Source organism: Salmo trutta, chromosome 16 (assembly GCF_901001165.1).
Source record: "Salmo trutta chromosome 16, fSalTru1.1, whole genome shotgun sequence".
Classification (NCBI taxonomy): Eukaryota; Metazoa; Chordata; class Actinopteri; order Salmoniformes; family Salmonidae; genus Salmo; species Salmo trutta.
This window is the reverse complement of record NC_042972.1, coordinates 3447589-3460811: the sequence shown is the minus strand read 5'-3', so window position 1 is coordinate 3460811 and position 13223 is coordinate 3447589. Positions and strand designations below refer to the sequence as shown.

The following is a 13223-nucleotide window of genomic DNA, read 5'->3' as shown; positions in this document are numbered from 1 at the left end:
ATTCACTCTGGCCCAGTCAGAACGGGCCTAACTATCATTCACACTGGCCCAGTCAGAACGAGCCTAACTAACATCCCCCCACCCCCCCGATGACTACATTTAAATGTAACAGATGGCACTTGTAGCCTTGAGACATGGCTTGTCGTCATAGTAATGGAGAGAGACCACAAGCCATGACTCTAAATACACATTTTCTTAAATCACACCAAATAGGAGTGTTAATTATGTTACATCTCTCCATAACACAATGTTTTTTATACGGAAGGAGCAGGTAAGAATGTGATTATCCATAGTCAATCAATTAGCCAAATCATCCGTACCGTCTCTGAGGTGTCCTGGTCCGGAGGTCTTGCCTGGCGTTGACCTAGAGGTCAGCTGGGCACCAAATGTCTCCTTGGTGATGAAGGTTGTTCCTCCAGGAACGGCTACACAGTGAGGGCTGGTGTTGGCACCCTGCAGTAGGGCAGTAGGACCAGATAGACCGGGGCTGGAGACAGGGAGGGTGAATGGGAAAAGACATAAGATTTACAGGACCTTCAAAATGTATTCACAGCTCATGACTTTTCCCCCCACATTTTGTTGTGTTACAGCCTGAATTTAAAAATGGATTACATTGAGATTGTGTGTGTGTGTGTGTGTGTGTGTGTGTGTATAGGCCAGTGACACACACACACACACAACCCCATAGGTTCAAAGTGGAATTATGTTTAAGAATTTATCTAAAATGTATTAAAAAAATGAAAATATGAAAGGCTTTGAGTCAATAAGTATTCAACCCCTTTGTTATGACAAGCCTAGATAAGTTCAGGAGTAAAAACATGCTTGACAAGTCCCATAATAAGTTTCATGGACTCACTCTGTGTGCAATAGTGTTTAACATTATTTTTCAATGACTACCTCATCTCTCTACCCCACACATACAATTATCTGTAAGGCCCCTCAGTCGAGCAGTGAATTTCAAAAACTGATTCAACCACAAAGACCAGGGAGGTTTTCCAATGCTTCAAAAAGAAGGGCACCTATTGGTAGATGGTAATTAAAAAAAAGCAGAGATTGAATATCCCTTTGAGCATGGTGCAGTTATGAATTATACTTTGGATGGTGTATCAATACACCCAGTCACTACAAAGATACAGGCCTCCTTCCTAACTCAGTTGCTGGAGAGGAAGGAAACCGCTCAGGGATTTCACCGTGAGTCCAATGGTGACTTTAAAACAGTTACAGAGTTTGATGGCTGTGCTAGGAGAAAACGGAAAACGGATAAATAACATTGTAGTTACTCCACAATACTAACCTAAATGACAGATTGAAAAGAAGGAAGCCTGTACAGAATAAATACATTCCAAAACATGAATCCTGTTTGCAATAAGGCACTGAAGTAAAACTGCAAAACATGCAGCAAGGAAATTTACTTTAAGTCCTGAACAAAAAGCGTTATGTTTGGGGCAAATCCAACATAACACATCACTGAGTACCACTCTTCATATTTTCAAGCATGGTGGTGGCTGCATAATTTTATAGGTATTTGTATTTATTACGGATTCCCATTAGTTCCAGCCAAGGCAGCAGCTACTCTTCCTGGGGTTTATTATGGATCCCCATTAGTTCCTGCCACGGCAGCAGCTACTCTTCCTGGGGTTTATTATGGATCCCCATTAGTTCCTGTCAAGGCAGCAGCTACTCTTCCTGGGGTCCAGCAAAATTAAGGCAGTTTATACAATTTAAAAACATTACAATACATTCACAACTGATTTCACAACACATTAAGTGTGTGCCTTCAGGCCACTACTCTTCTACCACATATCTACAATACAAAATCCATGTGTGTGTGTGTGTGTGTGTGTGTGTGTGTGTGTATGTTTGTGCCTCTACAGTACCCGCTGTTCCATAAGGTGTATTTAAAAAAAATCTGATTTCCTTGATGTGGAATAGAGTTTCATGTAGTCATGGCTCTATGTAGTACTGTGCACCTCCCATAGTCTGTTCTGGACTTGGGGATTGTGAAGAGACCTCTGGTGGCATGTCTTGTTGGGGTATGCATGGGTGTCCGAGCTGTCATTCAACATGTCATGAATGTAAGTAGTGATGAAGTCAATCTCTCCTCCACTTTCAGCCAGGAAAGATTACATGCATATTATTAATGGTTGCCCTGTTGATAGTGTTGTTAAGAAGGCAGAGCAGCGCTTTATTATAGACAGACTTCTCCCCTATCTAAGCTACTGTTGTATCAATATGTTTTGACCATGACAGTTTACAATCCAGGGTTACTCCAAGCAGTTTAGTCACCTCAACTTGCTCAATTTCCACATTATTCATTACAATATTTCGTTGAGGTTCAGGGTTTAGTGAATGACTTGTCCCAAATAAAATGCTTTGTTTTTAGGACTAACTTATTCCTTGCCACCCATTCTGAAACTAACTGCAGCTCTTTGTTAAGTGTTGCAGTCACTGTAGTATCTGACGTGTAAAGTGTTGAGTCATCAGCATACATAGACACACTGGCTTTACTCAAGGCCGGTGGCATGTCGTTAGTAAAGACTGTAAAAAGTAAGGTGCCTAGACAGCTGCCCTGGGGAATTCCTGATTCTACCTGGATTATGTTGGAGAGGCTTCCATTAAAGAACACCCTCTGTGTTTTGTTAGACAGGCAACTCTTTATCCACATTATAGCAGGGGGTGTAAAAAAGCCGAGCTGAAGTCTAACAAGACAGCCCCCAAAATCTTTTTATCATCAATTTATCTCAGTCAATCATCAGTCATTTGTGTAAGTGCTGTGCTTGTTGAATGTCCTTCCCTATAGGTGTGTTGAAAGTCTGTTGTCAATTTGTTTACTGCAAAATAGCATTGTATCTGGTCAAACACCATTTTTTCCAGAAGTTTACTAAGTGTTGGTAACAGGCTGATTTGAGCCAGTAAAGGGACCTAACTATTCTTAGGTAGCAGAATGACTTTTGCTTCCCTCCAGGCCTGAGGACACACACTTTCTAGTAGGATGAAATTGAAAATATGGCAAATAGGAGTGGCAATATCATCCGCTATTATCCTCAGTCATTTTCCATCCAAGTTGTCAGACCCCGGTGGCTTGTCATTGTTGATAGACAACAGAAATTCACCTCTTTCACACTGCATTTTTTAAATTCAAAATGACAACGCTTGTCTTTCATAATTAGATCAGATATACTTGGATGTGTAGTGTCGGCAATATTAGTGGGTTTTGTGAGGAATGAGCCATCTGATTCAACGAATGATGGAGCTGAGTTTGCCTTTTTGCCCAAAATGTATTTTAAAACCTGTTGGGGCTAGGGGGCAGTATTTGCACGGCCGGATAAAAAAACGTACCCGATTAAATCTGGTTACTACTCCTGCCCAGTAACTAGAATATGCATATAATTAGTAGATTTGGATAGAAAACACTCTAAAGTTTCTAAAACTGTTTGAATGGTGTCTGTGAGTATAACAGAACTCATATGGCAGGCCAAAACCTGAGAAGATTCCATGCAGGAAGTGGAAATCTGATTTGTGGAATCACCTTCAACACTTTGCCTATGAAACACACCGTGAGTTAGGATTCATTTAGCACTTCCTAAGGCTTCCACTAGATGTCAACAGTCTTTACAAAGTGGTTTGAGTCTTCTCCGGTAGAAACTGACCGAACGAGAGGCCTGGAAAGTTGGTCATAGAGGGAGGGCCATTCGTTCCGAAACGTTTATTAAGACAATGCAATCGTCCGCCTTGAATATTATTGAAGCTCTGATTGAAAAAGGCCCTAAAGATTTATGTTATACAACGTTTGACATGTTTGAACGAACGTAAATATATATTTTTTGCACATTCGTGACGACAAGTCCCGTGTGCTTCAGTACATTATGAGTAGCCTTCGGAACGCGCTAACAAGAAGGAGCTATTGGGACATAAATTATTAACTTTTTCGAACAAAACTACATTTGTTGTGGACCTGGGATTCCTGGAAGTGCCTTCTGATGAAGATAATCAAAGGTAAGGGAATATTTACAATAGTATATTTGATTTTAGATGGTTCCAAGATGGCACTAACCTGTATCGCCTAGCCTATTTTTCTGAGCATAGCACCTCGTTTATTGCAAAGTGTGATTTCCCAGTAAAGTTATTTTTAAATCTGGCAATGCGGTTGCATTCACGAGATGTTAATCTATAATTCTTTGAATGACAATATTACATTTTAACAATGTTTTCGAATAGTAATTTTGTAAATTGTAGCGCTAATTCACCGGAAGCATTTGAGGGAAAATATTTTCTGAACGTCACGCGCCGAGGTAAAATGCTGTTTTTATATATAAATATGAACTTTATCGAACAAAAAATGCATGTATTGTGTAACATGATGTCCTAGGAGTGTCATCTGATGAAGATCGTCAAAGGTTAGTGCTGCATTTAGCTGTGTTTTGGGTATTTGTGATGCATGCTAGTTGCTTTGAAAATGGCAGTGTGATTATTTTATTACTCTCCTAACATAATCTAATATTTTGCTTTTGCTGTAAAGCCTTTTTGAAATCGGACAACGTGGTTCGATTCAGGAGGGGTGTATCTATAAAATGGTGTAAAATAGTCATATGTTTGAGAAATTGAAGTTATAGCATTTATGAGGTATTTGTATTTCGCGCGACGCGATTCCACTGGCTGTTGACTCGGGTGGGACGCAAACGTCCCAGGTTCCCAGACAGGTTAAGGTGCTACAAAGATTTTTACTATAATTCTTTATATTATTTATCTTTGTTTCATAGTGTAGTTTCTTTTATTCAGTTTAGTCACATGATTTCTCAATTTGCAGTACGTTTGCCAAATCGGTTGTGCAGCCAGACTTATGCCATTCCTTTTGCCTCATTCCTCTAAAACAAACCATTTTTAAATTCCTTGTCAATCCATTGGGATTTAATAGTTTTTAGACATTTTCTTAACAAGCTTATTAGTAACTGGGATAAGCAATTTCATAAATGTGTCCAGTGCAGCGTCTGGTTGTTTCTCATTACACACCACAGACCAGCAAATATTATTTACATCAACAACATATGAATCACTACATAATGTATTGTATGACCTCTTATACACCATATTAGGCCCAGCCTTTGGAACTTTGGTTTTCCTAGATATGGCTGCTATATTGTGATCACTACATCCGATGGTTCTGGATACTGCTTTCAAGCTAATTTCTGCAGCGTTAATAAAGATGTGATCAATACATGTTGATGATTTAATTCCTGTGCTGTTTGTAACTACACTGGTAGGTTGACTGATAACCTGAACCAGGTTGCAGTTACTGGTTACAGATTCAAGCTTTTTCATGAGAGGGCAGCTTGATGAAAGCCAGTCGATATTTAAATCACCCAGAAAATATACCTCTCTGTTGATATCACATTCATTATCAAGCATTTCACACATATTATCCAGATACTGACTGTTATCACTTGGTGGTCTATAGCAGCTTCCCACCAGAATGGGCTTTAGGTGAGACAGATGAACCTGTAGCCATATTACTTCAACAGTATTTAACATGAGATCCTCTCTAAGCTTTACAGGAATGTGGTTCTGAATATAAACAGCAGCACCTCCACTATTGGCATTTCTGTCTTTTCTGTAAAAGTTATAACCATGTATTGCTACCACTGTATCATCAAAGGTATTATCCAAGTGAGTTTCAGAGATAGTCAGAATATAAATGTCATCTGTTGCTAGCAAATTATTGACTTCATGAACCTTGTTTCTTAAGCTACATATGTTAACATGGGCTATTTTTAGCACTTTTCTGGGATGCTTGATTGTTTTCATTGCTTTACTGGGAAGTTTAGCAGAAGTAGACATGCTCATGCTATTTATATTAGTGTTGTGTGAGCTGCACACAGTGGACTTCCTCCTAGGCACACTGCCTCAGTGCTAACAGTATAACTCTGGATCATAGGCATATGATTACTGCATACAATACCTGTAGGATCAGCAGAGGCATTCAGGACAGTTAGAGGGACATAAATTAGGTTACTTACATTGTGTCTACCAACGTCCCTGGGATAAACTCAGCGACACAATGGTAGGGATTAACTGAGCATTATAATGCTGTGAAAGAATCCAGGAACCCAAATGATTTGGGTGGATCTCATCCTCCTTAATATATTAGGTATGCTTGTCATCAACAAGGACTAGACAGTTAAAAAAAATAGTAAATAAAACAGAATAGAGCTAAGCACAGGAGAAATCCTAAAGGAAAATCTGGTTTAGTCTGCTTTCCAACAGACACTGGGAGATGAGTTCACCTTTCATCAGGACAATAACCTAAAACACAAGGCCAAATCTACACTGGAGTTGTTTACCAAGACGATATTGAATGTTCCTGAGCGGCCAAGTTACAGTTTTGACTTAAAATCGTCTAGAAAATCTATGTCAAGACCTGAAAATGTCAGTCTAGCAATTATCAACAACCACCTTGACAGAGCTGTGTGCAAGAATAATGTGTAAAATCCTGCAATCTATCCATTTCCAGCAATCGAAAGCAAAATATTTCCTTATATAATAAGAAATATAGTAAAATGGCGCAGCCAGTCCACAAGGTGACGCAGTACCTCTCTTACATTCTTTGGGCGAGAACCCTGATCCACATTTGTAAAGTCATAACATAACAAAATAAAGACAACAGCTAACACTCCCAGGTTGCAAAAGGTCTAATGTCTGCCTGAAAATCATTGGTCTGCATACTTCTCCCTGTGTGCTCTCTAGTCCTATCATCTCATTACATATCAGATACAGAAAGACTGGCAGACTGAAGAGCAGTTAACCTGTTTCTGGTGACAGGTGAAGCCATTGCTTTCCTTCCTCTCTCTGTGTTCTGTAGTTTAGTCTTCATCTCGTTCATCTCAGCTTCTTTGAAGTGGAGCTCAGACAGCAGGGACTGCACCTGCGGACACATTAGAAGAAGCAGATGGACTTTAATTGTCCAAATTGTACAACGGAACTCTGCTTTTTTTTTACAACTCCTCCCGTAAGACACACATACAGAGGGTTGGATAGGTTGGAGCGTTAAAATACAGCCAGACAAACCAATGGGTTAGATCGTGATCAGAAAACCCAAATGGCACCCGGTTAATAGTATAATGGGGTACCATTTGGGATGCATACAATATCAGCCAGAATGGATGAGAAAGGTTTCATGTAAACCATAAAGCAGTGGCTCATCACCTTGTGTCAGACATGTAAATAACCATTCAGGTAAAGAATGAGATACTCCTCCACTGTAACGGGGGTCAGTGTGATGCTAACAGCTTAGCTTCCTCCACTGTAACAGGGGTCAGTGTGATGCTAACAGTTTAGCTTCCTCCACTGTAACGGGGGGTCAGTGTGATGCTAACAGCTTAGCTTCCTCCACTGTAATGGGTGTCAGTGTGATGCTAACAGTTTAGCTTCCTCCACTGTAACGGGGGTCAGTGTGATGCTAACAGCTTAGCTTCCTCCACTGTAACAGGGGTCAGTGTGATGCTAACAGTTTAGCTTCCTCCACTGTAACGGGGGGTCAGTGTGATGCTAACAGCTTAGCTTCCTCCACTGTAATGGGTGTCAGTGTGATGCTAACAGTTTAGCTTCCGCCACTGTAACGGGGGGTCAGTGTGATGCTAACAGCTTAGCTTCCTCCACTGTCCGACTCGAACCATTGATCCTCTGCTCGCTTGACAACGTACCAACGGGTTGAGCCACCGAAAAGGTACCTATTGGACGGCTTCATCCGCGACATTTCAAGCTAACTGTGGAGTGAGCTTAGGGTACGTTCTTATCTACATCACATACGGTTTGGGTCGGCATAGCGTTGCAAAATTCTTGTAACTATGCAACAACAACAAAAAAGGACCAGGTTTTCCAGAAATCCAGGCTGGAGGATTCTGGATGACCTGCTTATTCCCTCCTGATACCTGAAAAATTACAACCAAGATTTCTGGGAATTTGGGGAAAGTTACCGGAATTTTGCAACACTCGTTCGGACTCGGCAGGATAGTGTGTAAAAGGTAGTTTCGTAACACATCGGGGTTTGACAGTCGTACAGTATCAAAAACAGACTTGGACGTCTACCTTCTTGGAGAGCTCCTTCTCCTTCTCGCTCTGAGCGTCTCTCTTCTCCCTCTCCAAGAGGAGCTGAGCCTGTCTTTGCGCCTCCTTCTCCTGCTGGGCGACCCTGAGGGAGTCACGCAGCACTCTGATCTCTCCGTTCTTCATCAGGATCTCCTCCTCTACCTCCTCTAGCTGGAGAACACAACGACATCACACTGTCATATTCCACACTGTATTATTTGGTTTATGACTAGCCAAACACAATATTGAGCATGCTGCTGAGATTTCATAAAAAGTAAACTAGCAATGTGAAAATATATGTCACGAGACTTTCCAGGATTTGAGTTTCACACCTCAGCATATCAGTTTACTACCTTTTTCTGGAGGTCTGCTTGTTGGGCTTCCAGTTGCTTTAAATGCTCCCTGTCAGTCTTAGACTGATGTCTGTTCCCTGCAAAAACAAAAAGGACAAAATATATTCCGTCAGGAATGGAAAAACAAGAGGACAAAATATATTCTGTCAGGAATGGAATAACAAGAGGACAAAATATATTCTGTCAGGAATAGAAAAACAAGAGGACAATATATATTCTGTCAGGAATAGAAAAACAAGTGGAAAATATATTCTGTCAGGAATGGAAAAACAAGAGGACAAAATATATTCTGTCAGGAATAGTTAAGTGCTTTAGGCCACAGACAGTACATTTATTTCAGAAGTCTTACCGAAAGTGTCTTTACATGGAAATTCAGGGATCTCTCTGTCTCTCATGGAGTTACTCCGAGCCAAACCAGAGGGTTGTTCTCTGCTCCCCGAATACGGCTTCCTCGACTCTCCTGGTCGAGGACCAATGGAGCTTGGCCCTGGTCCTGCTAGATCCCCGTTGACGGCCTGAGATGCTATAATATCAATCTCTTCCAGATCATCCTGGGTAAAGTCATCGTCACCTCCGAAGGGGTCGTTACATGGAGCCGCAGGACTCATCCCCTTGAGGCGCTTGCGGGGTGGGTACGCCATGTTTACCAGGTCAGGGGTCCCAGGCTGGAATACCTACTTTGTTTTGCCACTAAAATGACTAGAAAACGTGTAGCTTGGATAGCCAAGTAGCAACTTTTTTTTTTTTTAGCTAGCTAGCGAACTTTGGCAAGCTAACTAGCGCCAGTCAATGTGGGTCAGTGAACTCAACCATTCAACCTGAACCTCTCTATTATGGCGGTTCAAAGCAAGCCTCTGACTAGTTATTTTGTCGCACGTCTCACAATTTAGAAGGCATTCCTAAAAAAAAAATACTAAAAAAAAAAGTTCACAAAAAAAATTAACTGCAGGCTAGCTCAGTTTGCAAGCTATCAAAACATCTTTCAAACGTTTTACAGAATGAGCTAATCACAACGCTGCTTATACACGACCTCAATTTAAACAGCAATCCTATTGGTTTAGAAAGCCCTCCGTGATAGAACTGTATGGATAGCCAAAAGGGACAAATATAACAACTCCGAGTTTTGCAATCTCTCTCTCTCTCTTTCTTTCTCTCGTTCTTATCCTCTCTCGGACCGACAAAAATCTGCAAAAAAAAAAAAAGGGGACAGAGACAGACTTAAAAAAATAAATAAAAAAATAATTCCCAAGAGATTGTTTACGCAACATTTATCTCAGTGAATTAATTCAATCCATGACATTGTGTCAATAGTACATAGCAAATCATAAAGAAAAAGACATTGCAATACTTCGCTCAAATTTGAATACGGATGAATATTGCGGTGATATGATATCATTATGGCATTATTCTGTGTAACATTTCTGAAGAAAGTTTATTAGACCAAAGGAGAGTAAATCTGTCTTTCTGACGTCATAAGTGATGTGTGACAGGATTGGTTGCCTTGGGGGGGGTTCTCCAGAATGTTTTCCAGCTGAGCAGAAAATAGAAGCAGCGCGAAAGACTGCATTGAAATACGGTTTTTTATTTCTTCCCCCTCCTCCTCCTCACAACGTAATCTACATTTCCACCCTTTTCAAAAAATCTCCCAGTCAGATTTGCAAGGAGAAAGAAGCGATACAGTAACTTTTTTTTCTCCTGATTGTAGACACAGGTTTGTTGTTGTGTTTTTTGCTCGTTAATTTATGTTAATAATTGCAACAAAGAGAGATGTGTGTCGGGTCGTTATAACATTGTTATTACCTAGGTTGTTATTTTCGTTCTAATCTTGGTATAAATGTAGTTGTATAGGTTGGTTGTGAACTAATGTTCTCCGTTTGTTTACTCTATAGTTGATGAGACGGATATAAAAATGAAAACTGAGGTATCCACAGCAGCGAATTTCATCTCCAGATTACTGAAAACAACTGGACTGCTATCCGAGGAGCAACTTCAGCATTTCAGCCATTCCCTCGAAAAATCTCTGGGAGGTAAAATGAATGGGGAATATGACTGTCCATGCATAGCGTAGCCTATTAAAAATGACCAGACAAGTATCCATTTCATCACACGGTCAATAATAAAATTTTCTTTTTTTTTAAGTAGATCAAGGAGAAGTTTAGGGCTACAGGCTATGAATGAACATTAGGCTGTCACTTAGCTAGCTACCTGTAGGACAGACAACATAGACACCAGGATAGGCCATAATAATAATCATTGTGTGTGTATTTGTTTTGTAATTTCAGCTGATATTCTTGCTATTCAAATCTTCAATGATGATTTATGTCTGAGTAGCAGAAGTGTCTCTCTCTCTCACACGTACGCAATGACAAAACATGAAGGACAGAGAGCAAAAATGACTGTTTTGACCGACCCAATCCTTTTCTATATCACACGGTAATTATGACATGACTTTTGTTATTTCTTTTTTTTGCAGAGCACTACAAGCACCACTGGTTCCCTAACGCTCCCTGCCGGGGCTCAGCTTACAGATGCATCAGAATCAACGAGAACCACAAGATGGACCCGGTCATCGGTGAAGCCGCCGGCACCATTGGACTGACCAGAGAACAGCTCTTCACCCTTCTGCCCAGTGAGCTTACCATGTGGGTGGACCCATACGAGGTGTCATACCGAATAGGAGAGGACGGCTCCATCTGCGTTCTCTATGAATCTGAGCCATCATCATCATCGCCATCATCATCATCATCATCATCGTCGTCAACACAGCCTGAAACAGCCTCTAACCAGAACCAAGGGGACAGCAACAACAGAGCCAGTTCAGGAAGCTGCAAAGGTGAACTGAGAGTAGGGATGGGGAGGTCCAAAAAACCCAAGTCCTTCACCATGATAAGGATTTCCAGCAGCTAAATGTTTACCTGCCCCATCCACCTGGACACTTGGACATAGATCAGACACACATATTGTTTAGAATAAATTGTTAATTTCTTTCTTTTTATTTTTTTAAAATGTAAAATATGTTTAGTACTCTGAATATCAACTTGTTCACCTTTATGGATACTACATGGGGTCTATTTTGAGATTATTGACAGAAGATACATTTTAATGTATGTTCTTGATGTTGCTAATTTATATACAGTATATTAAAAAGAAACTGCATTTGAATGCAATGTCATAAGGCTAATGATTTCATCAAACATATGATTATGTCTGCATCCCAAATGGTCAACTGTGTGACATTGAAAAGGGAGGGTCGGAGAGGCACAGAAAGCAATATTTAAAAAATATATTGCACAACCATAAAGATGCAAAAACATTGTTTTATACATTGATAATACAGCACACAGTAAATGCCTTATGTCGTTGGTTCCCAACCAGGTGTACTAGGACCATCCAGGGGGTACTTGAGAAGACTCATCAGACCACAGTTACTGGTAAAATGTACAAGAGGGGGTACATCAGGGGTACTCCGGGCAGAGCAACATTCAGTTGGTGGAACCGTAATCGAAAAAGGTTGAGTCCTACTGCCTTATGTTACGGAGATATTTTACATATTTTGAACTTTCAAGTGAGGTAAAACATCTAAAAAAGGTTGTTTTGAAATATATTTTAATAAAGTTAGAAAAACTGTTATTCCACAGCCTAACTTAAGAATTAGAATAAGTAAATAAAGTAAATCACTATAATGTGAAATGTAAATAAGAACACCCCATTGCAGACAGGTGTATAAAATCAAGCACACGGCCATGCGATCTCCATAGACAAACATTTTGCAGTAGAATGGCCTTACTGAAGAACAGTGACTTTCAACGTGGCACCATCATATGATGCCACCTTTCCAACAAGTCAGTTCATCAAATTTCTGCCCTGCTAGAGCTGGCTCGGTCAACTGTAAGTGCTGTTATTGTGAAATGGAAACGTCTATGAGCAACAATGGCTCAGCCGCAAAGTGGTAGGCTACACAAGCTCACAGAACAGGACTGCTCAGTGCTAAAGCGCGAAGAGGGTAAAAATTCTGTCCTCGGTTGCAATACTCACTACCGAGTTCCATACTGCCTCCAGAAGCAAAGTCAGCACAAGAACTGTTCGTCGCAAGCTTCATGAAATGGGTTTCCATGACCAAGCACCAGCCTAAGATCACCAGGCGTCGGCTGGAGTGGTGTAAAGCTCGCCACCATTGGACTCTGGAGGAGTGGAAACGCGTTCTCTGGAGTGATGAATCACGCTTCACCATCTGGCAGTCCGACAGACTTGGCGGATGCCAGGAGAACGCTACCTGCCCCAACGCATTGTGCCAACTGTAAGGAGGAATAATGGTCTGGGGCTGTTTTTTCATGGTTCGGGCTAGGCCCCATAGTTCCAGTGAAGGGAAATCTTAGCGCTACAGCATACAATGACATTCTAGACGATTCTGTGCTTCTGTCACAAACCGGCTCATAGCCTATAACAAAAAGGGAGACAGAGATCAAGTAATAAATATATTTATTAACTATATATACACACACACTTGACAATGGTGTGTGTAGTCAGTAGTGTAAGTGAGTGGTTGCGTGTATAGATGGTGATAATGAGGTGTGTTGGAAAGGTGCCAAAACAAACAAGCCACAAAATGCCACAACCGAAAACAGGATGTCTGCGTGGAGACAGTCTCCTCAATGAATGGAGGAAAGGTGTATTTATCCCCGGGACACCCCCCCAACGCCCAGGTGTGTCCCATTTTGCTGACGACACTCCCGGCTCTGCCCACCGACATTCTATTGAGGAAAACAAGAGCAAAGAGTAAGAATTCGG

General features: G+C 41.0%; 2 protein-coding genes across 3 annotated transcripts in view; one reads left to right on the top strand and one right to left on the bottom strand.

Annotated features, from left to right (window-relative positions):
• The window catches only part of atrip (ATR interacting protein), a 37063-nt gene extending 27579 nt beyond the window's left edge, over positions 1–9484 (bottom strand). Inside the window, exons 1-5 of the mRNA XM_029692801.1 lie at positions 8785–9484; positions 8436–8512; positions 8083–8253; positions 6801–6919; positions 321–487 (exon numbers count right to left, since the gene is read on the bottom strand). Of these exons, the coding sequence (XP_029548661.1) occupies positions 321–487; positions 6801–6919; positions 8083–8253; positions 8436–8512; positions 8785–9076 (826 nt within the window). The 5' untranslated portion in view covers positions 9077–9484. The remainder of the gene's footprint in view (positions 1–320; positions 488–6800; positions 6920–8082; positions 8254–8435; positions 8513–8784) is intronic.
• Positions 8995–11597, top strand: si:dkey-42i9.4 (BTG domain-containing protein). 2 transcript variants are annotated; one of them, XM_029692803.1, is made up of 3 exons: positions 8995–9063; positions 10325–10462; positions 10909–11597. In XM_029692803.1, the coding sequence occupies exons 2-3, from the start codon at positions 10345–10347 to the stop codon at positions 11340–11342; spliced, it is 552 nt and encodes a 183-aa protein (XP_029548663.1). In that variant the 5' UTR covers positions 8995–9063; positions 10325–10344; the 3' UTR covers positions 11343–11597. The 2 variants fall into 2 exon arrangements, with proteins under 2 accessions (XP_029548663.1, XP_029548662.1); XM_029692802.1 differs by lacking the exon at positions 8995–9063 and adding an exon at positions 9920–10146.
• The last annotated feature ends 1626 nt before the right edge of the window (positions 11598–13223 follow it).